Below are 22477 nucleotides of genomic sequence, written 5' to 3'. Positions count from 1 at the left end.
TGGATTTCAACACTTTTGAGAGTGTTCCTTTCGTAGTCCTAACTAGGTTTATGTGTATACTTTTCAGATAAAACAATCTCACCTGTAGCAGTCACCCCAACAACGTAAATATTCCAGGGCCAGGGTTCAATGACTTTCTCACGCATCCGAGATATAAAATGGACTCGTTTAGACCATTCTTGTTTCTCGACATCCTCTAGAACACAAATACGTAACTCAAAGACATCAGACTTATCATATGTCATACGAATCCCACCTAATTTACCCTTATAGTTGACCAATATAGTATTATGCTCATCGGTAAATCACTCTCCATCAATAAACGTGAATTTCTCAGACCTAACATTAAAGCAAACTACCACACCTACACTACCGTACTTATACCTTTCATCAGGTAGTCCAGCTAAGTAATACAAAACCTCATTGATGCATATCCTTCTACACGTATGATAAACATAATGGGTAAAGGGACAACTGAATCATCCTCCACCTCATTATTCCACTTCCTAGTGTCAGAATATGATAAGCCCTTTCACCATCACCTATTTTATTGATAAGCAATACCTTGTATTGCTTGTCAATCGGATCAAACCCTAAAAAACTTCGCAACTCTCTGTCCGCTTTAGGTAATATCGCATGTTGTCCTGTGATAGGATTGCATATCACTTGGCCCTTCGTACCAGAGAGATAGATCAAACCAGAAGTATACTCACATCTGTAGTGGCCTTCGTCCAAACGGAACTTTATATGAAAATCGGCAGCTAGTGCAAGAGACGACTTCTCATACGGATTCTGAGTTTGAGGCGACGAGAAGAAGAGCCACTCACCGTCTCGTTGGACAGCAAATAAGAGACGTGGACGGGTCGAGGACCTGGTCAGAAACAATTCGGTGAAATCTTGACGGTCAAGTATGGACGCCCATTGCTTCGAAACGCAACAAAACTTCCCGATTGACTTCGCAGGCAGTCTCGTGAAGATCTCGTGAAAGAGATCGATTGGGATGGAATTCATGTCGTTTGTATTGGCTTCTCGGACGGAGACAAATAAATAAATGAACTACAAAATGACATAAACTAGGGATTAAAGTTTAACCTAATGAGATGATATAAATTAATCTTGGAACTTATTCAAGGTCGGCGCTAACTTAGGCCCAAGATGCATGGGCCTTCTTAACCATCCCGAGTTATATAACTTTAATTTACACTTTTTTTTTAATGAACAAGCAATGGTTTCTAATCAGTGCCGGCTAGTGGCCCTGGGCAAATTTTTTATTTTTTTTGAATAAAAGGTCAATTTTTTTTTTTTAACCTCTCTTATATGTTAAAAAATATGGATTCATTTTGATAATATAAAACAATTAACAAAATTATAAAAATTTATTTTCTTTCTATTGTTAGAGTTAGTTGAAATAATTATAGAAAATAAATTATCTTTTAGTTATTGACTCATCAAAATAAATATTTAAAAAACATATTTTAATATATTATTTTGTTTTACAAATTTTGTTTTTATTTCTTTTATTTTACATATATTTTTATATCTTTTTATTTTGCATTATTTTTTTGCGCCCCCTTCTCTTGTATTATTATTTTTTTGTATCTTTTTATCCTATAATTTTTTTTTATATAGAAAAAAAATTTTTGCTTCTTAAATCTTTGAACTAGAGGTGATCGCACGCCCCTAGTTAAGCGGGCACCGAGTTTCTTAACAACGAAGTTTTTTTTTTGAAAAAAAAAAATAATAAAGAATATTAGCAACGAAGTTATTGGATACATAAAGACTTACGCGAAACAATATAACATTTGTCACAAATTAAGCAAGTCTCTTTCCTAGTACATAAAATCTCACTCTCGTGTCGTTACATTTAAAGTTAAACAAGAACCAAAAGTAGGTTTTTCTTAGTTCAGTCTTGCAGGGAAGGAAGGACACACGACATAATATAAAATGGAGGAAAGATTCATGATGTTCCAGAGATGGATACTTGGTCGATCTCTTTAACACAACAACATTGATTAATCCAATTTCCAATGATTCATTTTTTTTTTTACAGTTTTTTCATTCTACTCCTATATTTGACTTTTTCTCTTACTTTGTGTTGTGTCTTTGTATGTTTCTTCTATTAAAGAGCTTCTCCAACGAGGGGATTTAGCAGGCCTCTTATGTTTAATTTGGACTAAAAATAAATCAAAAACACAGATAATAATAAGAGACAGTTCTAATTTCGGATAAATAAGAGGTGCCTCTTATTGATATGTGTCAGCTTTTTTGTTCGAGATGTTGTTTTAATACTTAAAAAAAAATTATATCAACTCATTTTTCTTCTTCCTTCTCTCTCTTTCCCGATTATATCTCTGCAAGGCGAGATCGACCAGAACGACAATCGGAGGAGATGGATGGTTATATGAGGTGATCGAAAGTTCTATCATCATCTCCAACGTGGCCGAGTGTCAACGTCGACTGCGGTGCAGCTAATCGGCGAGTCGATTCATGGAAAACGGTGAGTCTCTATTATTATACAATTGTCTTAATTATGGTACGTTTCTATTTCTGTCTGTATGAATTAGTGTTTAGTTAAGGTTTAGAGATTAGGGTTCTTTGATTTCGGAAATTAGGGTTCTTCGAAATCAGCTTATTTATGTGTTCATAGGAATGATTAAACTTAGAGTTGTTAATGAAATTAGCCATGATTGAAGATGAGTTTAGGCATATATTGTCTGTTTTCATCGGTCTTGTCTTCATGCAGCTCCTAACAGGGATTTCCCTCCGATCACCAACTAGTTGTTTCGTGTTTTTACTAAAAGCTCTGACAAATATTGGCAGGGGCTAGATGGTGAAGCTACGGAGCCTGTGATCAAGGAATTGGAAGAAGATAGAGAAGAATCACAAGATCCAGAGATTGAGATTGCAATAGCAGGTGCAATTCGGGAATATGGTGGTCTGGAAATTTTACTTGATATGATCAAGGTAAGCTTCGTAAAACTATAAACGAAACTGGGATCCGCCCACTCTCTGTCACTGCTCTGTATACTTACACTGGTCTGTCTTTAGTGTTTTTAGTGCACTTTTAGATACATGGTGAAGAGGAATAGTTATATTACCAAAGTGGCTTTTTAAGATAAATTTAGTGTATTTGAACGAAGCTGGTTAAGATCGCAGATTAAATTTATATTGATCATTTTTCACTTTGCAGAGTTTACGAGATGGCTTCAAATCCAACCAAGAAGAGATGGTTGCAGTTCTTGATCTCTTAAAACCATTGCTGCAAGATTAGAGAGAACAGGCGATCCTTACTTAACATATGGCGAGCCTGCAGCTATGGAAGCACTCATAGAGCATTTTAGCCATTACCTGCAAAACTGGTCGGAATTTGATCAGCTTCAATAACGTCATGAGGAGAACCCCAAGGATGACAGCATTGCTCAGCAAGCGGCAAAGCAGAGGTTTACTGTGGAGAATTTGTCCCTTGGTCGGAATTTGATCAGCGGCGAAACAATATTTGATCTCTCAACCTCTCTTTTATATTGTTTCTTGTGATCAGCAAAAACCCCAATAAGAGCTTCACTATTGGAGGAGCAAAATTTTAATTACTTTTCACAAGTTCTTATTTTCAAAAAGTACAAAATATAATCTTAAAAAATTTAAAAACCTCAAAATAATATCCTCACCGTTGGAGAAGCTCTTAGCTTTCTCCATGAAGATCGAGAGAGATGAAACAGAATCCAGAATCCGAGAAAAGTTATTTTTTTCAAGTGTAAAATGAGATACTAGTTAAGGCTAAAATACAAGTGAAACTAAACTACTATGCTAACCGAACAATACAAGAGAGGTATACCAAGGTAAACCAACTATAGACATTCTCTAATAGTTTCCTTGTCTCTCCTAAGACTCCTATATTCAATCACCGTTTACTACAATGTTTTTACAGTATAACATTTTCCCGCTGTTTGAAAAAATAAAGGGAAAGTCCCATAATTTTTTCAAAATTGTAGCTCTCATTCCCATTCCCAATTTCAATTTCGAAAGGTTTTTCAGACTTGGATGTAACATACATATAGAAGAAAACTCTAAATATCATACCTTAGTCCGAGACATTAATAAAACCAACAAATTAGTTAACGCAACTAAAATAAGTTTACTCAAGTGCGGAGATGGCTACTTGTCGTTTGTGGATGTTAGCGGAGAAATGACAAACGTATACGTTTTCCGAATACGCTTCAACATGCGAGTCACTTATTAGGCCATACCGTTTCAACTTTCAAAGATGTAGGGGAAGAAGTGAGATTGTTTCCAAAAAATAGATTTGGTTGATGCTGTATTTACCATTTCTTTCAAAAATTCGTTTTTATACGCTAACTCCAAATTTCATCAAAAGCTAGTCCACAATATTTACCCTTGAAATTCTTTATATACTTTTATTTATTATATTTGATACATTGTTAGATTTCATCTATTAAAGTAAAAGAAAGGGCCAGCTAAGTTACTACTGATCTAGGTGAAAAGTTAAAATAAGTGTCAAAGGGTGAAAAAACAAAATAAGGTTTGCTTGATGAGTGAAGACAACCCAAAACTACCAAGTTCGAAAAAGTTTTTAACTTTTTCCATAAGTAGCGGTTTCTTGAAGGTTAATATTTACTTTTGAGTTCTAGAATTTGATAGCTACAATGTTTTTACCCCCTCATTTCCATAGATTTTAGAGCTAGATAGAATTTGATGAACAGACAATACATTAGCATCCATCTACTTTACTTACATATGAACGTCTGCATGCATCTTTATCTTCTAAGTCTGTAAGATCACATTGACTCACCGTATTTTAGTTTCTTATGTGTTCCTTGATTAAATAAGTTAATAGCTTTAGTACATATAAAATTAACTGAAAATTAAATAAAAAAATCAGAGAGTTTCTAGGGAACAAGTATTGTAATAAACCTCTCTATATAAGTCCTAGACATCTATTTACAAAATCAGTTTCCTCTTTGGGTCGGAAATTTATATCCATGACTGTTATATATATCACATTATATATACACTTACATACCAATTAACACATGTGTGTAAATACACAATAATGGCAGGAGACTAAAGTTTAGAATTAGTTAATGTGGGCGGAGAAAAAAAAAAAGATGATTATGCTTTATGATAAATCTATAATAAGTTATTTAAAACAGAGATACTAGTATTAACTACGGGTACGACTTGTAAGCGTAATTAAAAGTAAAAAAAAACTAGTTGGGAAATGGGAAGATAGATGATTTGATAAAAACAAGACACTGTTTGGTTTCAGAGACTTCCTTTAGCATCAAAACACAAACAAAAGCGAAGCCTCTTGAGTTACTGCAAATAGAGAATATTATTACCCTTTTGCGACTTGTCAGCTTCAGATAGTCGCACTTCTATATATTATTTTCACGGTAAACAATGCCTTAAATAAGAAACCCTGATTGGACTTTTGATCTGACTCTACTCTTCACTCTCTTTCTTCTTCTTTTATTTTCAGTCATGATGTCTTCTCTAACCCTAATCTCAATAACTCCAAACTCCTTTTTTTTTTTAATTTCTTTCTAAACATTGTTAAATTCTTTCTTTCTAAACCTGATTATAGCTAGCAATGATTAATAACAAAAAAATAAGAGTTGAAGTATGAAGATGTCTTGTAATGTCAATCTGATGTTTGCATATTACAATTGAACTGAATTATGATTTTTTTAAAAGTTAGTTTTATCGAATATTGGAAATTTCTAGTTAAGAAGTTGAGGCCTTGAGGGTCTTTGACTCTTTGGCTTAGAGATTTCGGGGTCACAAAGTGTTTACGATTTATAATAAAAATTAATCACTATATGTAATGAATTGTTTCATATAAACCTGAAACAACATTAAAATCAGGGCATTAAAAAAAATGCTTAACTAAAAAAAAAACTAAGTGATATTTCTGCTATGAAGTTTGGAGCATACTGCATGACCGTACAAATGTGCATCTTAATTAATTGTACATATCTATTTCTCATGTTTAGAAATAACATTTTGTATGTTTTATATTTTTCCAGTTCTTCATCCTCGAGGAAAGTTTCATTATTGGACACTATTAGACCGAAGACATTGTCAAAAAAATTTGTTGGGGTCAATAAGGTAATCTAGTCTCCTCTCCTCCAACAAGAGATTAGAAATAAGGTACCAAATTACTTGTTTCCACTTCTCCGAGATTAGAAAACGAACTAATTATTTAGAATGAATCACAAATATTCACAAACAAAGTATTCCTAATTAAACCAATTGTGTGATCTTGTAATCTCTGGTTGTCTTGGGTTGATCTCCATCCAGTACAATTTGTCTGACCACCATGAAAATATGAGAAGCGTGCATGTAGTTTAAGATAAAAAAAGTTGTGTATTACAAAATTAGAGACAAAAATGAAAAAGAAGATGAAGATGTGATCGAGTGTGAAAAGTATTTGGAGTAGTCTCCGAATTAATAATTTCGATGCTGGCAATTGACAAGATCACTCTAGAAGCTCTCAACTTTAAGAACCATCACTTCTTCTGCCACCGTATTGACGTTTACCCACACACACATATACAAACAAATTGTTAGCCAATTATTATCACCAAACTGTGCTAATTGGTTTTAACTTAGTAACTCATAACAAGGCTTTTGGATGGAGATGTGGTTGCGGTTGTTGATGTTCTAGGTTTGCTTTGCCTTTACTTAATTACTCTGATATATCTGTGGTACGAACTTCGAATTATTACAAAGTACATTCGGTACCTATCTATAAAACACACTTTGGAATTTATATCATGATATCCAAACTTCTTGAGAAGTTTAGAGTTTAGACTATTGGAGTTAAACCTATTTTCTTCTCTTGGCCACTTGACCAGGTTTAGTCTTTTTTTCCTTCAATATGTATATATCACAACATATCAACTGATTTTTTACTCGACAATTTTTGGGTTCACCCCTCTCTTATTCATATTCATTTTTTTTTGTGAACCTCTCTTATTCATCCCCTCTTAATTAAGGAAACAAATTTTTAATTAAAGAACCAAAATATGTATATCATTCAATTTTAAAGTTATTAATTTTAAACATTATATTATAGTTTTTAATTATAATATCTAAATCTAATTATAAACCCAAACCGACATATAATTTTGTTTAATTGTGTAATTTAAACCCTAACCACTCTTTTATAAACCCAAATTGAAATATTTTGTTTAATTGTAAAATCTAAACCCTAACCACTCTTTTATAAATTCAAACCGACATTTAATTTTCTTTAATTGTAAAATCTAAACCCTAACCACTCTTTTATAAATCCAAACTGACATATAAATTTGTTTGAATGTAAAATATAAATCCTAAACCCTAACCACTCTTTTGTAAACCCAAACCGACATATAATTTCGTTATAATTATAAAATCTAAACCATAACCACTATTTTGTAAATCCAAACCGACATATAATTTTGTTTAATTATAAAATCTATACCCTAATCACTCTTTTGTAAACCCAAATCGACATATAATTTTGTTTAACCGTAAAATCTACACTCTAACCATTCTTTTATAAACCCAAACCGACATAATTTCCTTATTAAAAAATCTACAAAATTTGTTTCCTTAATTTGTTTTGTCTTTTCATTTTATTTTTGATATATTTTATTAATATGATATGACATGGCGTTTTGTTGTATTTTGATTAGTTAGTTACGAGAGGATGAATAAAGTGAACCCAATAATTTTTCTTTTTTACCTATATATATATATATATATTTTTTTTTTTATTTTGTTAACACACAAACCGAAAACGTGTGTAAGAAGGCTACAAACGTTAGAAAAAAAAAAACAATAGTATTATAAGAGATTAAAGAATTTGAGTTAATATAATATAAACATTTATTTCTAATGCAAAAAAGTATATATATAGAAGAAAATATATATATTTATTTATGTACTTGTTGGTGTGACACGATTTTCTTTTTTTTTTTCTCAATCAAAGATTCAAAATATATGTTTTTTGTTTGTTTTTTATATACCAAAGGTTCTATATATATATATATATATATATAAGTTATATATCATATGCCACTTTACTCTATTGAAGTCAAGAACATATCAAAAACCCATGCAAGAAGCACAGAGAAAGACCAAACACTTTTGTCTCCTTTGTATCTTCTTTCTTCAAAACCTATACATATGATCTTTGCCTCTTTTCCTACAATGGGTTTTGCATAACTTTTACCAAAACCCTACAGATTAAAATCTCCCCTTTCACATATTCCCAACACGAACAAAACCCCAGATCCATTGTCACCCAATCTTTTCACTTTTCAAACTCTAAACATTAAAATGGATACAAATGTGTTCATCAATAACCCATCTTTGACCTTACCTTTCTCTTACACCTTCACCAGTAGCAGCAACAGTAGCACAACCACGAGCACCACCACAGACTCGAGCTCCGGTCAATGGATGGACGGTCGGATTTGGAGCAAGTTACCACCTCCTCTTCTTGACCGCATCATCGCTTTTCTTCCACCTCCGGCGTTTTTCCGGACACGTTGCGTCTGCAAGAGATTCTACAGTCTACTCTTCTCCAACGCTTTCCTCGAGATATATCTACAACTGCTTCGTCTCCGACACAACTGTTTCCTCTTCTTCAAACACAAAACCCTAAAGAGCTACGTTTACAAAAGAGGAGGAGGCGGAAGAAACGATGATGATTCCAATAAAGCTGAAGGCTTTTTGTTTGATCCTCATGAAATCAGATGGTACCGTCTCTCTTTTGCTTATATCCCTTCAGGGTTTTATCCTTCAGGATCATCAGGAGGGTTAGTGAGTTGGGTCTCTGAAGGAGCTGGTCTTAAAACTATTCTCTTATGCAACCCTCTTGTTGGATCCGTGAGTCAGTTGCCACCAATTTCAAGGCCAAGGCTTTTCCCTTCCATAGGTCTCTCAGTAACTCCGACCTCTATTGATGTTACTGTCGCCGGAGATGATCTCATATCTCCTTACGCCGTGAAAAACCTCTCCTCGGAGAGTTTCCATGTTGATGCCGGCGGATTCTTCTCCCTCTGGGAAATGACTTCTTCTTTGCCACGGCTTTGTAGCTTGGAATCTGGTAAGATGGTTTACGTGCAAGGCAAGTTTTACTGTATGAACTATAGCCCTTTCAGCGTTTTGTGCTATGAGGTCACTGGAAACCGGTGGATCAAGATTCAAGCTCCGATGAGGAGGTTTCTCCGATCGCCAAGCTTGTTAGAGAGCCAAGGGAAGCTTATTCTCGTAGCAGCCGTTGAGAAGAGCAAGCTTAACGTTCCCAAAAGCCTTAGGCTTTGGAGTTTGCAGCAAGACAACGCCACGTGGGTCGAGATCGAACGGATGCCTCAGCCGCTCTACACACAGTTTGCAGCCGAAGAAGGTGGAAAAGGATTCGAGTGTGTCGGAAATCAAGAGTTTGTAATGATTGTCTTAAAAGGAACCTCGTTGCAGCTGCTGTTTGATATGGTGAGAAAAAGCTGGTTGTGGGTCCCTCCGTGTCCTTACACCGGCGGTGGTAGCAGTGGTTCAGGCGGCTCAGACGGAGAGGTGTTGCAGGGTTTAGCTTATGACCCGGTACTTACTACACCGGTGGTTAGTCTTCTTGATCAGTTAACACTTCCGTATCCCGGAGTCTGTTAGGACTTTCTAGTTTTTAGTTATAAGAGACTACGTGTCATTACCACTTCTGGCGTTAAGACTGCTTGTTGTTTTCTCAAAACTCTGTTGCTTTTATCTTATTGCTGTCTGTTTGTAGTAAGTTTATATTTCTAATGTCAAATGTTTGATCTTTGACAACACCATATACAGACAGATATCTGATTGCGTACAAACCAATCCTAAATCCATCAAACTCAAAAACATGTCTTGGAGGAATGGTTTCACTTGAGCTTTACCTGGAGAATGAGATGAACTTTGCGGTTCATTATTCTCCTGAGCTCTTCATTGGCTTCTATTCCTATCCTCCTGCAAGATTTAACATCATCGCAAAAATATCATCCTCTGAGTCATCGATTAACCAAAATAATGAATTTATGAACTAATCCTGAGATCTTGTATGCTCTTACCCAATCTTTGAACCGCCCTTGCCTACAAGAATCTTGCGTTGGCTAAGTTTAGGAGTGATGAGATGCTGTTCAATTCTGAGAGACCCATCACGCAGCTCTTTCCAATCCACTAGACGATGCTCCACGCCATATGGGATTTCCTACAATTTGTTTCAATCAATTCTGTAATTAGTCATCTTGGAATAGACGAAGACCGATACAGAAGATTATACTAGTCGAGGTTGTATTATTATTACCTGATGAACATGGTCTAGTAATCTCTCCCTAACAACTTCAAGAGAAATGTTCTTCAAGACTTCTTCACTCATGGTGAAAGCATCTTCTTCCCATGGTTTTTTAACTGCCTGATCCATTAGATATTGGGTAAGATCTTTAACTCCAGATCCCTTAAGTCCGGATATCATGAAGTACCTAGAACACCAAACAGAAAACAAAAAAAGCACATTTGTTTTCAGTCAATTCATTAGACTTTCCCATTCATTGTTTTAAAACTAAGTCAGGAATATATATTTACCTTTCATATGCCGGAAGCTCTTGGAACTCCTCAGCAACCTTTAATAGATCTTTCTTCTTCTCAACCAAATCAACTTTATTCATACATAAAATGCGCTTTTGTTTCGGATTTTCTTCTTCGCCCATGAATTTGATCAAACGTACAACTCTTGAATCGGGACTATATACATCAAACAAAAAACAGAATTCACAAACTGCGAAATAAGTCTGAGAGAACTCTATTTCTACTTCCCAGTAATGCAAAATTACAGTCATGAGTCCATTTTCTAACGAAAGAAATAGATGCATGTTTCCATCGGTTTATGGTTCTCAAGCTTATGGATGATGAACAAGATATCGAAACAGAGAAGCTAGTAACAATAAGTCCACCATAAGATACCCCACTTGATGATGCTCATAACTATACTACTCTCCGTTACGAAATATAACTTATACGAAGCTAATTAAGTATAGAAACGAGTAAATGACTAACCTCATGAGATGCCTATGGACATCAAACATAACAATGAGGACATCAAACAGGTCAACAGAAGTCCAAGCATTTTGCACACGAGCCTTGATGTCTTTGTAACCATATCCGCTTTTCTTAAGCATCAGACCAGGAGTATCAAAGAAACACTGCAAGGTTCACAAATTTAAACAATTTCAATCAACAAATGGTTGCAGAAAATAATATGTTAATCTCCAAACTTAACCATAACGAGTAGTGTACATAAACAACAGATACATAAGAGAAAACTTACGACTTGTGTATCCCCTTTTGTCAATACTCCTAACACTTCATGAGTCGTTGTGTTAGTCTTCCTTGAAGAAGCCGCAACCTTTGTTCCAACCTACACTTAGACATAACGAAACAACAGTAAGCAAGATTCTCAACAAGAGGGGCAGTAGAAAGATACAACCAACTTTAAAAACCTCAACTTTAGGATCCAGAATGTAAAACAAAACATATAACATGATGTCTCAATCGATTTCACAAAAGATCCGAGCAGAAATATCTAACCATGAAATTAGTAAGCGACGATTTCCCTGCGTTTGGTGGACCGATGATGCCGACATTAAGCGACTTCTGATCTTCTTCTCTAACCTCACCTTCACCAAGCTCTTCATCAGGTGACTCCAACGCAGCCTCTAAGAGAGCCTTGGCGAGAATCCTCGAACTATCAATACTATCCTCATCATCATCATCTTCTTCTTCTGCAACTTTCACTTTACCTTTCTCGGCCAAGTTTTGAAAGAAGGCTTTGTTGACTCTTTCCCTGTACCCTTTATCCCAAGTAGCTTGCTTGGGCTTTTTCACTGAGTCTCCAGGTGAATCTTCGATTGGGTATTGGCTGCTATCGAAAACAGAGTCGCTGCTTGATCCGTCTTCGTTGACGGAAGTGGGTTCGTCAAGATTCGGCTGCGCTGAGTAAAGCCGGCGGAGAAAGTTCTGAGTCTGGTGGGGCTTACAAGGTGCTGTCGTCGTTGCTCGTGAGATGGAAATTAGTAGTCGAAGAGATCTAAAAGCTTTCATTTTTCCAACAATGGCGAAGCAAGCAGCGATCTCGAACAAGTATACAGATTTGAAGAGAGAGAGGCTTCGAGGGTTTTAGAGGTTTTGATGTTTTGGGGAAAATGAAAATGGTGTAAGAAAGTAACTAAATATTTACAGATAGACCCCTTCATTTTTGAGAAATCCCATTTTTCACCCCTAACGTTGGTATTCGATAAATTTTGAGGTATTCCCTATTTTGAGGTTTCATGTGTCTGTTTGTAAAACAGACTTCCATTTTAATCGTGTGTTACAGAGGCTTGCATATACCGTTAATGGAATGAATTATTGAACTTCCATTTTAAGTATCTAAAAATACGATGCAAACACTTTTGGTGAATCTGTATTATATAAGAACAAAAAGAGACCAAGGTTCTTGAAGTCTCCCAAGGACATAAAAAGAAAGAAAGACTCAAACTCTTGGAGAGAAACATCTCTGTGATCCCTAAAACAATGCAATGGTAAACTAACTCACCTTAGCTAAAAGAATACAACAGAAAGTAACAGCTTTAAGTCAGATCATAAATTCAGCTTCTGAAAATCTGAACAAAAGTGAGTGAGAAGAGTTGTAGTAACAAAGCCCCATCCTTATCGCCTTTTATCTTCGCCACAGGTTTGGTTTTGTTTGGTGCTGAAATCTAAAACGCCATCCGCCCAGCAAGCCTACTCTCTGAGATTCGTCTGTCTATGGCTGCATTTATCGAGTTCATCTGCAACAATTACCAAACTTGGTTCTGAGTTAAAAAAGTTGGATGCTTTATTATGAAAGACTTAAAACAAGTTTTTTTCTTTATGGTCTCCCAAGGTCGTGATTGTGCAAAGGTACCAAGCTTTGCAAAGTTAAGAATATAAAAAGAGCTGACCTGGGTTTGAAACCAAACCTGTAGAGTATGATCTTGTGGAACCAATCACCACATTTTTTATACAATACAAAAGACAGGAGATACATAATGAAAAACAAACAGATACAGGTGATTTTCTTTACTACCTATTGCTAGTACTATTGGAAGCTACTAATGATACCTTCTGAACATTAATGATTCTAAATGCTTAAGTTCTTTCCTAAGTACTTCTTATCATATTCTAAGGGAATAAAATTATACACTGAATGATATGGTGGTACCTCTTAGCACAGAAACAATAGAATCTGGAATGGAGAAGCATAAATAAAGCCTACCGATTGGGTTAGACGTGCAAAAGCAAACTCTTCTTAACTTTAAAAAGGGCAAATCAGAACTTACCTGGCTGGTTTCATCGTGCACTTTGTATTTCGGTAAGGACATTCTTCTTTCCTCCTGAAGATACAGACACATTGCGTCAGATTAAAAACAAACGGTTCATTACTCGCAATTTCCCAATTCATACCATTCCAACATGATGTAAAGAAATAAACTAACCATAGACATCGCTTCATCATCCCATACAAGATAGACCTCATTAGGCTGATTGCTAGGAGCTTTATTTGCAATTACTGGAGGTGGACCAATTGAAGGACCACTGGTGTTTGGACCAGAGGCATAAGAATGAGAATTAGTCCCACCTATTGCAACACAACATGATAAAGATATTAGCTGGTGTTTTGACTAAACCAAATGTAAGCCAATGACTCTAAGAACTTAAGATTGAACCTGGGATAGAATTGTTAGGCGGATAAGCATTTACTGATCCTAAAGCATCTGCATGAGACGGTTGCTGAGCCCCACCAACAGGCAGAGGAGTAGAAAATGGTGAAGCTTGAGAAGGAATGCTGTTATTCACAACAGGGAACAGAGGTTGAGGAACCGGCATTGCAGGTGATGATGAAGGAATCCCAGGAGGTGTAACTCCAGTCATTGGTGAAGGTTGTACTACAGGAGCTGAGGTTGGCAGCGTCATCTCCATATTTTGAACAGGAAAAAGTGGTTGTGGTCGATACCCTAAATGAGCAGCTGGAGGTACAGAAACCGCTGGATTTTGCGGATACCATTGTTGTGGGCGAGGAGGCGGCATAGGCCATACAGGTCCAGGAGGACGCATAGTAGCACCGGGATAATACCTGCTGACACGAAATTATATATCATGGTCAGTAGCTATAGATATTACAATATCTTAGATACAGGTGTTATTGTGGTCTTGAAGAGGAAGGAAAGAATGATTGTTCTATCTTGGAAAATCCCGAGAACAAGTTACGGAAAGTAAGAACCTTATGGGTCATATTTGGTTGAGTGCAATCTTAAATAAAGATCTACTTCGAAAAATGTATACTACAGGTGTTATAGTGGTCTTATATAGAGGAACAAACTTATAAAAGGTCTAGGACAGGAAGAAGCTAAAGAAACCAATAACCTTTCGCATCATTTTGGGTGCAACAAATTTTAGGACCAGGAAACCAAAAGGAGCAAGAGAACCAAACAAAGACAGCATCTGCAAACTCAACAAGTAACAGCGATAGAGAGAGAATAGCGTTAAAAGTACATACATTGGTCGCACAACGCCAGGCATTTGTTGAGGCGGATATCCCATTCCATATGGTCTAGGAACTACACCACCAAGAGGCGTAGAAGGAATTTCGACTTTTGCAGCTTTTGCTGGAGGCTCTTCCTCTGCAGAAAACATGAGTTCAGTTCAAAAGGTACCATATGTCCATATGAAACAAACCAGCACAACAAAAAAAATTTAATAACTTTAAAAAGACAAAAAGCCGCATCAAAATAAGAACGAGTTTATGACCATTAGATGCAATGAACCCATAGCACTTGGCGAAGTGACAGACATACTACTTACATTACTTCTCTAAATCGATGGCCAATAATGTAAACAATCATCTCAGCTCCTTACCTTCTTCCCCGTAATGAGCAGCCAAGACATCGGGTGGAATTCCTTGCATTCCATATATTTCAATATCGGTTGAATCTCGACCGGTTTTAGCATTAGGAACCCTGGTGTGAAAAATGTAAAAGATATCAAAGTTAGTTGTGTCATGGAATCAAACAAAGAGGGACCTATATAATAGTGCATCTCTGCAAACACAAGGTATGGAACTGAAAGGGTTCCCTAACCAAATCAGATGAAAAACAACATTTACAAGAACTGAGTTGATAATACCGAGGTCTCAAAATTCAACTAAACGAACCAAAGGGGAAAAAAACAAATCAAATTCCAAATTCAACATGCAAACACATTAAAAGCTACTACAATACCCCCTTCAGTTATGCCTAGACAACCTATCAAGCAAAAGATTGTTCCTTTCCTACACAGAAATCAGGGTTTATGACCAGCAGATACGTATGAAATTAACCAAACCCCTTCAAGACCTAATCCAAAAAAGATTCAAATTCACTAATTTCCCAAAAAACATCCACATTCAACCGATTCAAACCACAAAGGAGCAGTCAATTAGGACATTTACCATTAACCAAAAGATGATCATACCGAACAAGATCATAGAGGCATCAACCCTAATATCCAAATCAACCCAATACACAAAAAGGAGCCATAAGGGGAAAGGGTAAAAACCAAAAAAAAGGCACATACTTTGAAACATTCTCTTTATGAACCTGAAGGACATGAATCACCATGCCACTAGCTGTAGAAAGCTTCTTATGACAGACATGGCACTTAAAGTGCTTAGCTTTCTGATGCTGCACCACAATCTTCTCATCATCAAACTCTCTATCGCAGGAATAACACCACACCTTCTCCGTCGCTCTCTTCTTCTTCTTACCCATCACTAAACCTTTCTCCTATGTATTTTTGATTTCACGGGATTGATGATCTCAAATCTAATCGAAATCGAAAGCTCCCGTCTCTCAAAGTCTCGTTCGTCCCTCCTCCGCTCGCTAGGGTTTCTATTGGCACCTCAAGCGTTTTTGTTTTCTCGATTTCTTTCTTCTGCGATCTTCTCTGTTTTATTTTTTTATCTTTAAGGTTTACTCTTTTGTATTTATAAGAAAAGGAACGTTCTTCTGAAATATTTCGTTAAAGCCCCACACGTTTTGCTTGATTACATAATTTTCATAAGATGTTATTTATTTTTATTTATGAAGAACCACAAGAAAGTCAGGATGGCCGAGTGGTCTAAGGCGCCAGACTCAAGTTCTGGTCCTCGTAAGAGGGCGTGGGTTCAAACCCCACTTCTGACAATAATCATTTTCGATATGTTTTCATTTTTTTTTTTTCCCAAAGTCTCACATTGACTAAGGGGCTGTTGTTGGATTGTATTCTTTTATTTTACTCATTCAAATCTATTTATGATATAAAAAAAACATTTAAAACGTGATTTAGATTTTGAAATTCAAAAATATATCATTAAATGAATAATATGAGATTTTAAAAAATTTTTGTAAATCAGAAAACCAATAACACATAATTTTGATAAGTATTTTAAAATTAATGATTCAATAACAAATGATTTTGTTTGGATTTCCAAATCCATTAAAATCATATAACAAAAAATTCCTCTAAAGAGAAAGAAACAATGTACAAAATGAATTTGTATTAACAGAAATAAGAATAAAAGAAACTTTGACCAAGAAAAGATTCTGCCACAAAGAAAAGATTCATTTTCCTTTTTCCCTGATTTGTTGTTATTAACAAAAATTAGATATAGAGAAACTTTGACCAAAAAAAGATTCTGCGACAAAGAAAAATATACTGAGAAGAGGTAACAGTTTCAGAAAGGATTATAAATAGAGGATAGCTAAAAACTATTCATTAAAGTACCAAAGGAAAAAAAAAAAAAAAAACAGGCAGCAAAAAAAGCAAAAGATATGGGTGCAAATTGCAATTCGATTATTGTAATTGTGTTTGTGATGACAGTGGTAATGGTAATGGCAATGAATATTGTCAATGGAGAGACGTTGGCTCAATGCCGTGAAAATTGTATTCAAGAATGTGCCACCACCGGTGCACTTCCGATCAAATGCCTTCAGAATTGCTTCCGTAGATGTCACAAACTTCGTTGAGGTATGTATATATTTTTTTTTTTCAATAAGCAAGAGGAAAACAATAGTTTAGTTAACAGTTTTGAGAAAATGTCAAAGAAACAGTATTTTTAATGAGTTATTACCATTTTCTGTAACTATTGAAGAAATGTTAACCCTTTGTATCAAACTTAAGAAAAAAAATTGGAAAGACCTAAAATATTGTAAAAACAAAGGTTAATGGATGGTTTCTACATTGTATGCATGGTGGAAGCGCAGGCATAGAAGAGATGAAGAATAAAAGACTTGAAGTCATGAATCAGTGTTGGACTCTTGAGACTTTACTTCTAATATCTTTATAACATCAAATTGTAAGACAGTAATTAATAAAATAAAATTTCACCATGCATATGTCTCTGGTCTAGACTCTTTGTTCCAATTTATACACATAAGTACTACCACGTTTCTCATATCCGTAAAAGGCAAAATTGGCCCTCACGTTTCTCATATCCTTACAAGAGCATAGCACTCTCATTACAGAGCATAGCAGAGAGTTCCTAAATCAAATGCAACATTTCTAAACCTAAGCTTAGTCTTCTTGAGATCGTAATAGACAACATAAGTTATACCGTATCCTACATCGCATTCGTAAGGTACAAAAAATAATCTCACCCGTATGAATATTGCCTCTAATGAGTAACGTATCTTCGACCATTATATATTTCTCAGCATCTTCCACATCCCACATGTCAAACGTATGAAGTAAGGTTACTTTCCCCATCGAATCGTTCCTGTTGATCTTTGTCGTTTTACTGCGACGTCTTATAGTTCTTTTATAAAGTTTCTTGTTTCACTAAGCATAAACCCTATTCAATTATAAATATTAAGCTAGTCTTTTAAGGAATCGAATTGGACTAAGCCCATAACTTAATTAAGTAAATGAGCCGAAGAGAACTAGAACATCTCTGTTTCTTTCTGCTTGAAGATAGAATCTCTATGTTCTAATATATGCACATAAGATAAAACGTCTATGACCAACATTTCAACTATCCATAGAAGGCAAAAAAAATATTAGAGCGACGCAACATGAACATTGGTCAAAACATCTCTAGTTCTCCGTAGATGCAGTCTCTTCATTTGCTCTTTGGAGGAGGCAGTCTTTCTAACACCCAGCTCGGAGAATCATTCAGCCAGAGACCTACACCGGTTTCTTTGTGCTTGAAATCCGGCGATTTTGGGTTTCTCTACATGGATTTGAGTTTTTGAATGATTGGTATGTTATTATAGTAGATGTAGAAAGGATTTGATTAAAGAGGTAAAGTTTTTTTTTTGTTTACCTTGTTCAATCTATTGTCCCACCAATTACTCATGTTTCCCACCAAGTCCTTCCATGATTCCTCTCCGGCTTCACATGTTTTACAGAAGCAAGATTGTTAAACAAAATTCGATATTGCATCTTCTGAGTCAGAGACAAAGAAGTTTAGCTGTCATTCCAATTCAGAGAGTATTTGAGATTCAATGGTAAGAAAACTGTTTCCTTACCCTTTGGTTGTTTCAAGTAATTTGGAATATCAAACTTCACATCTTTGAGCTCGGACAAAATATCTTTGGGAGCTTGGTTAAGCCAAAGCGCTTCACTCCCGTCTCTCTTCTTGAAATCAGGGTGTTTAGGATGTACCTGTAGACAGAGAGATATCAAGAAATAAAGGAAACTTTTTTGACAAATGGATCACGGAATTGTAACAAATAGAACCACTAGGACAAGTTCAATTACCGATCCATTCTCTTTGCTTTCCCGGTAATCAAACCATTCATTCGGATAATCAACAAGATCAGTCCAACGATTACTTCCAAATTCTCTTACCTTTTTAACGCTAGCTAAGAACAAGAAAGACCAAATATTCATGGTTAGAGCCATCATAGGTTTTAGATACCCAAACCCGTTAGGAGATATCAGTAAAAGAAGCTTACCAGAATGCTTAAGCACACCTTCATTTTGCTCCAACGTTGGCAAAGCTTTTGGTAAAGGTTTAGAACCTTCAATGTAGTGGAGATCACGAACCATTACTTGATGTGAAAAGCTACCATGAAAGCTTTTAAACATCTGAACATACGCTTGCTTAGAATTGGCTCCAGATTGAATCACATCTCCTAAAATCTGTCCTGTAATATGAACCCGATCGTTTTTCTTCAAATAAGAGTTAGCCATATGAGCTAAATCCCCTTCAAACAGTAGCGGAATCCTGAATGGTTCACAGAATCCAACAAAATGTCGTATCAATACAATATACCAAATACATAATCCTAACAAATAGCATTGCAATTTCAACTTCATAACAACCTAAAATCCAGCAAATCTCGTTTTTTAAGCAGACATGTAGAAATGCTTAGGCAAAAGATTGACACGAATCATGGCTTAAAGTCTTAAACTTTACAAAACCCCAATCTACAATTCAAACTGCAATTCAAAATCTTGGCTTAAAGTCTTAAACTTTACAATAACATTCAACACAGTTGAGAATCATAACCCACCAAATTCAAAATCATGGCTTAAAGTCTTAAACTTTTAACTCAATTCTGAGACCCAACATGCAAAAAAACTCTCAAACACCAAAAAAAAGAAACAATTTTTTTAAAAAAAGGACTAACCAGAAATTAGTAGATGAATCAGACTCGGATTTGGAATCAGAAGAAGGTTCATGGGAAATGACTGTTCCAGCCCAGAACTTTCCATCAGTTGTAGAGTCGCACTGAACTGGCTGGTGAACGTACCCAATCAAATCAATAGAATTCGCGATTTTGGGTTGGTAAGGTACCTCCGCCGGTCTCGGCCACTCCTCCGACGATTTCTCAGCTCCGCGAGTACGGCTACTACTTCCCGCAGAAAAAGTTGAATGACATCGCTGAGAAAGAGCCCACGATTGTCTAGTAGCAGTTGATATCAACGAAGGTCTTATCGATTTCGATAGTGACCTCGCAAAAAACTGCATTTCGGGGGAGAAGATTCAAGTTCTAGGGTTTATGGGGTTTGACGACAAAGACAAAGACAAAGACTTCGCCTTTTTTTAGACTCTTCGGGTTTCGTCGTAAACCGGTGTCGTTTCTTCACAAAGTCGTTTCGCGGGCAAATAAAATCAAAACGACGTCGGTTAGTTATAAAATGATGTCATATCTTTGTATTATGTTTTGACGGGGCTAATTTAGAAATTGTGGTTTTTGTATGGGTTATTTTGTAATTTATTTATTTGTTTAGTTTCGCAACTTCGCCGTGCGCGGCGGGAGAGAGAGAACGCTGGTGGAAGGGAAAAAAAAGAAGAAACCTTTACAAATCGGAAAATTCAAGAAACCCTAAATCGACGAAAAAGGAGGGATCTTTGAAATCGGAAGCTTCGTTGTGTGTTCATACGATGAAGAGTCAATGGTCTAATTTTCATCAGGTTCTTTTTCCAACTTCTCTTTGTCTTAAGGACATCTTTATATCGAGACCATCTCTGATTCTATTCCCAAACCTCGTTTGTTTTTTTTTTTTTTTTTGCAGATTGGGAGAAACTATTTCTTAGCTGCTTCCGCTATCTACGTTTCGACTGAGTTCAACTTCTTAAACACTCCTCTTCCTGATCGAAGTAGCTTTTGCTTTGCCGCAAAAGGTAAATTTTAATTTGGTTCTGTGGTTATTCTTGTATAGAGATACATGAATTTGGTGTAGTGTTGAGCATCGATGGTATTGGTCTAAGTGATTGTTTTATTTGCTGAGAAATGAGATTGAATTGGTAAAAGAAAAAATGTGTTTAGCTTGAGTCTGCTAATCATGTTGTTTGTAATGAGTATACCTTTCTATTTGTGTGAGATTTTGTTGATCCTTGCTACTTGAAAATGTTAGATAGATCCAGCTTTGTAGTTTTGAAATCGGAGGCGGAGTTCAACAGTGCATTGAGCAAAGCTCGAGGTAAATTAAATTTTCCTGTGTTTCTTCTTTGTTATCTACTTCAGAACTATACGAGTGGTTTAGTATGATTTAGTTGCTTTATCTTCTCTTTTGATGTATACATTGTTCAGATGGATCTTTGCCATCAGTTTTCTATTTCACTGCTGCTTGGTGTGGACCTTGTAAGCTTTTAGTTTCCTTCCTGAAAGCAAGTTTTTGTTCTGCATTTAACATCTTACAGACGGAGTGGTGGTATTAATTTTTGTATTAGTGGTTTGACTATAGGCAGGCTTCTCGCTCCTGTAATATTGGAGCTCAGTAATAAGTATCCTGATGTAACAACGTATAAGGTCGACATTGACGAGGTATGGTTGCATTTAAATATCTATGTTCACTAGAATGGCTTTTGTAAGTCTATATTGAGTATCATCATGCGACCAAAGCCACCATTGTTTATAGTCAAAGGCTTTACAAGTTTCTGCTATCTAAAGCCTTTTAAATTGTCGATATGTAGAACCAAATGAATATCTCAACTAATGGAAAGTCTGAGATAAATTGCTACACTCTGCTTGCTATAACTACTGGTTACTGATGTCACATTCTTAAAAACGACATAAGTCAAGTCGCGTAGTAGAGAAATTTTGTTGTTGAGTCACGCAGAAATAAGCTATCTTCTTATGAATATCACTGTAAGCTCCATTTACCAAGATATCTTTCCTTGCATCTTTGTAGGGCGGTCTTACAAATGCTATTGGGAAGCAAAATGTCTCTGCTGTGGTAACATCATCCTCTGTTCCTTTTAAAGATTACTTTACATTCTAAGATCAAGCATGAACTAGTTCTGCATCTATATATGCCCATCTAATGGAGCATTATGTTGAATGCAGCCAACACTACAGTTCTTCAAAGGCGGCGTGAAGAAAGCAGAGATTGTAGGTGTGGATGTGATGAAGCTGAGGAATGTCATGGAAAAACTCTACAAGTGAGAGAGACTCTTGAACTTTTTGTACACTACACATTGCTTTGAAGTTGTGATTATTTTGCTCGTTTGCTTTTTACGTGATAGATTCTTTCATTCTCGTCTTCCTGCAATTCATAAGGGTGGCTAAGTTTGGTTTCTGTTAAACATATGGGTGTACAAGTTGTTTTTATTTGGACTCTTCTTCATACTAAAAGTGTTGTTACTTAAAAGAATGTGATATGGACATGCGTTTCCTTCCTGGGCCAATGGATGAAATGAAACAGAGTCGGGCTGGTTCTTAAGAAGAAGATTCATGTGGTTTCCCTCGTCCAGAAATACATTATAATAAACCTGGACATCTTAAATTTGGCTAAATCAAACCGAGAAAATGACAGGACAGTTGTGAAAATCAGTATGTGAGTGATAAAGAAGAGAAGAAGAAACAAATACAAAGGGAGTTGGATGAGAATGAGTAGGACCGGATTTGACCGGTATAGTACAATCTGTTTTTACAACTCCATTCAGAGACTTTAACAATCA

General features: G+C 35.9%; 6 protein-coding genes, 1 long non-coding RNA gene and 1 other non-coding gene across 9 annotated transcripts; 4 read left to right on the top strand and 4 right to left on the bottom strand.

The window, feature by feature from the left end:
• LOC104743680 (putative F-box protein At5g42430) lies at positions 306 to 1011 on the bottom strand. Its single transcript, XM_010464732.1, has 2 exons — positions 491 to 1011; positions 306 to 438 (listed from the first exon to the last, which is right to left on the bottom strand). The coding sequence occupies exons 1-2, from the start codon at positions 1009 to 1011 to the stop codon at positions 306 to 308; spliced, it is 654 nt and encodes a 217-aa protein (XP_010463034.1).
• Positions 2292 to 3567, top strand: LOC104741723. Its single transcript, XR_760360.2, has 3 exons — positions 2292 to 2497; positions 2821 to 2964; positions 3191 to 3567. It is a non-coding gene; the product is annotated as an uncharacterized LOC104741723 (long non-coding RNA).
• On the top strand, positions 8132 to 9721 carry LOC104741722 (protein UNUSUAL FLORAL ORGANS-like). The gene has a single exon (XM_010462627.1). It carries the CDS (start codon positions 8347 to 8349, stop codon positions 9676 to 9678), a length of 1332 nt encoding a protein of 443 aa, XP_010460929.1. The 5' UTR covers positions 8132 to 8346; the 3' UTR covers positions 9679 to 9721.
• Positions 9785 to 12213, bottom strand: LOC104741721 (GTP-binding protein ERG). Its single transcript, XM_010462625.2, has 7 exons — positions 11620 to 12213; positions 11360 to 11449; positions 11089 to 11234; positions 10618 to 10776; positions 10340 to 10514; positions 10104 to 10243; positions 9785 to 10002 (listed from the first exon to the last, which is right to left on the bottom strand). The coding sequence occupies exons 1-7, from the start codon at positions 12130 to 12132 to the stop codon at positions 9918 to 9920; spliced, it is 1308 nt and encodes a 435-aa protein (XP_010460927.1). The 5' UTR covers positions 12133 to 12213; the 3' UTR covers positions 9785 to 9917.
• Positions 12546 to 16039, bottom strand: LOC104741720 (protein SUPPRESSOR OF FRI 4). Of its 2 annotated transcripts, XM_010462624.2 has the most exons (7): positions 15664 to 16038; positions 14968 to 15068; positions 14609 to 14732; positions 13779 to 14185; positions 13548 to 13690; positions 13392 to 13445; positions 12546 to 12860 (listed from the first exon to the last, which is right to left on the bottom strand). In XM_010462624.2, the coding sequence occupies exons 1-7, from the start codon at positions 15855 to 15857 to the stop codon at positions 12789 to 12791; spliced, it is 1095 nt and encodes a 364-aa protein (XP_010460926.1). In that variant the 5' UTR covers positions 15858 to 16038; the 3' UTR covers positions 12546 to 12788. The 2 variants fall into 2 exon arrangements, with proteins under 2 accessions (XP_010460926.1, XP_010460925.1); XM_010462623.2 differs by having other exon boundaries at positions 12775 to 13445; positions 15664 to 16039.
• Positions 16188 to 16271, top strand: TRNAL-CAA. Its single transcript has one exon. It is a non-coding gene; the product is annotated as a tRNA-Leu (tRNA).
• LOC104741718 (protein OSB4, chloroplastic-like) lies at positions 18004 to 20124 on the bottom strand. Its single transcript, XM_010462622.2, has 6 exons — positions 19701 to 20124; positions 19023 to 19294; positions 18826 to 18929; positions 18594 to 18729; positions 18389 to 18456; positions 18004 to 18295 (listed from the first exon to the last, which is right to left on the bottom strand). The coding sequence occupies exons 1-6, from the start codon at positions 20039 to 20041 to the stop codon at positions 18185 to 18187; spliced, it is 1032 nt and encodes a 343-aa protein (XP_010460924.1). The 5' UTR covers positions 20042 to 20124; the 3' UTR covers positions 18004 to 18184.
• LOC104741717 (thioredoxin O2, mitochondrial) lies at positions 20299 to 22102 on the top strand. Its single transcript, XM_010462621.2, has 7 exons — positions 20299 to 20488; positions 20590 to 20698; positions 20932 to 20997; positions 21108 to 21158; positions 21262 to 21341; positions 21709 to 21753; positions 21864 to 22102. The coding sequence occupies exons 1-7, from the start codon at positions 20459 to 20461 to the stop codon at positions 21960 to 21962; spliced, it is 480 nt and encodes a 159-aa protein (XP_010460923.1). The 5' UTR covers positions 20299 to 20458; the 3' UTR covers positions 21963 to 22102.

This window comes from Camelina sativa, chromosome 14 (assembly GCF_000633955.1).
Source record: "Camelina sativa cultivar DH55 chromosome 14, Cs, whole genome shotgun sequence".
Taxonomy (NCBI): Eukaryota; Viridiplantae; Streptophyta; class Magnoliopsida; order Brassicales; family Brassicaceae; genus Camelina; species Camelina sativa.
This window is presented reverse-complemented; position numbering and strand designations above follow the sequence as displayed.

Bases quoted from the DNA above. Each gene is read 5' to 3' on its own strand.
- LOC104743680 (XM_010464732.1), bottom strand. From the start codon at position 1,011: ATGAATTCCATCCCAATCGATCTCTTTCACGAGATCTTCACGAGACTG. The intron at 439-490 runs GTGGAGGATGAT...TCATACGTGTAG, and splicing joins CTAGGAAGTGGAATAATGAG to AAGGATATGCATCAATGAGG.
- LOC104741722 (XM_010462627.1), top strand. From the start codon at position 8,347: ATGGATACAAATGTGTTCATCAATAACCCATCTTTGACCTTACCTTTC.
- LOC104741721 (XM_010462625.2), bottom strand. From the start codon at position 12,132: ATGAAAGCTTTTAGATCTCTTCGACTACTAATTTCCATCTCACGAGCA. The intron at 11,450-11,619 runs GTTAGATATTTC...GTCTAAGTGTAG, and splicing joins CGTCGCTTACTAATTTCATG to GTTGGAACAAAGGTTGCGGC. The intron at 10,777-11,088 runs GTTAGTCATTTA...TGATGTATATAG, and splicing joins GTCCATAGGCATCTCATGAG to TCCCGATTCAAGAGTTGTAC.
- LOC104741720 (XM_010462623.2), bottom strand. From the start codon at position 15,857: ATGGGTAAGAAGAAGAAGAGAGCGACGGAGAAGGTGTGGTGTTATTCC. The intron at 15,069-15,663 runs GTATGTGCCTTT...TTTTCACACCAG, and splicing joins CATAAAGAGAATGTTTCAAA to GGTTCCTAATGCTAAAACCG. The intron at 14,186-14,608 runs GTATGTACTTTT...TCGTGTCAGCAG, and splicing joins CCTGGCGTTGTGCGACCAAT to GTATTATCCCGGTGCTACTA.
- LOC104741718 (XM_010462622.2), bottom strand. From the start codon at position 20,041: ATGCAGTTTTTTGCGAGGTCACTATCGAAATCGATAAGACCTTCGTTG. The intron at 19,295-19,700 runs GTTAGTCCTTTT...TGAACCATTCAG, and splicing joins GATTCATCTACTAATTTCTG to GATTCCGCTACTGTTTGAAG. The intron at 18,296-18,388 runs GTAAACAAAAAA...AAATCCATGTAG, and splicing joins GGGACAATAGATTGAACAAG to AGAAACCCAAAATCGCCGGA.
- LOC104741717 (XM_010462621.2), top strand. From the start codon at position 20,459: ATGAAGAGTCAATGGTCTAATTTTCATCAG. The intron at 20,489-20,589 runs GTTCTTTTTCCA...TTTTTTTTGCAG, and splicing joins AATGGTCTAATTTTCATCAG to ATTGGGAGAAACTATTTCTT. The intron at 21,754-21,863 runs GTAACATCATCC...TGTTGAATGCAG, and splicing joins AGCAAAATGTCTCTGCTGTG to CCAACACTACAGTTCTTCAA.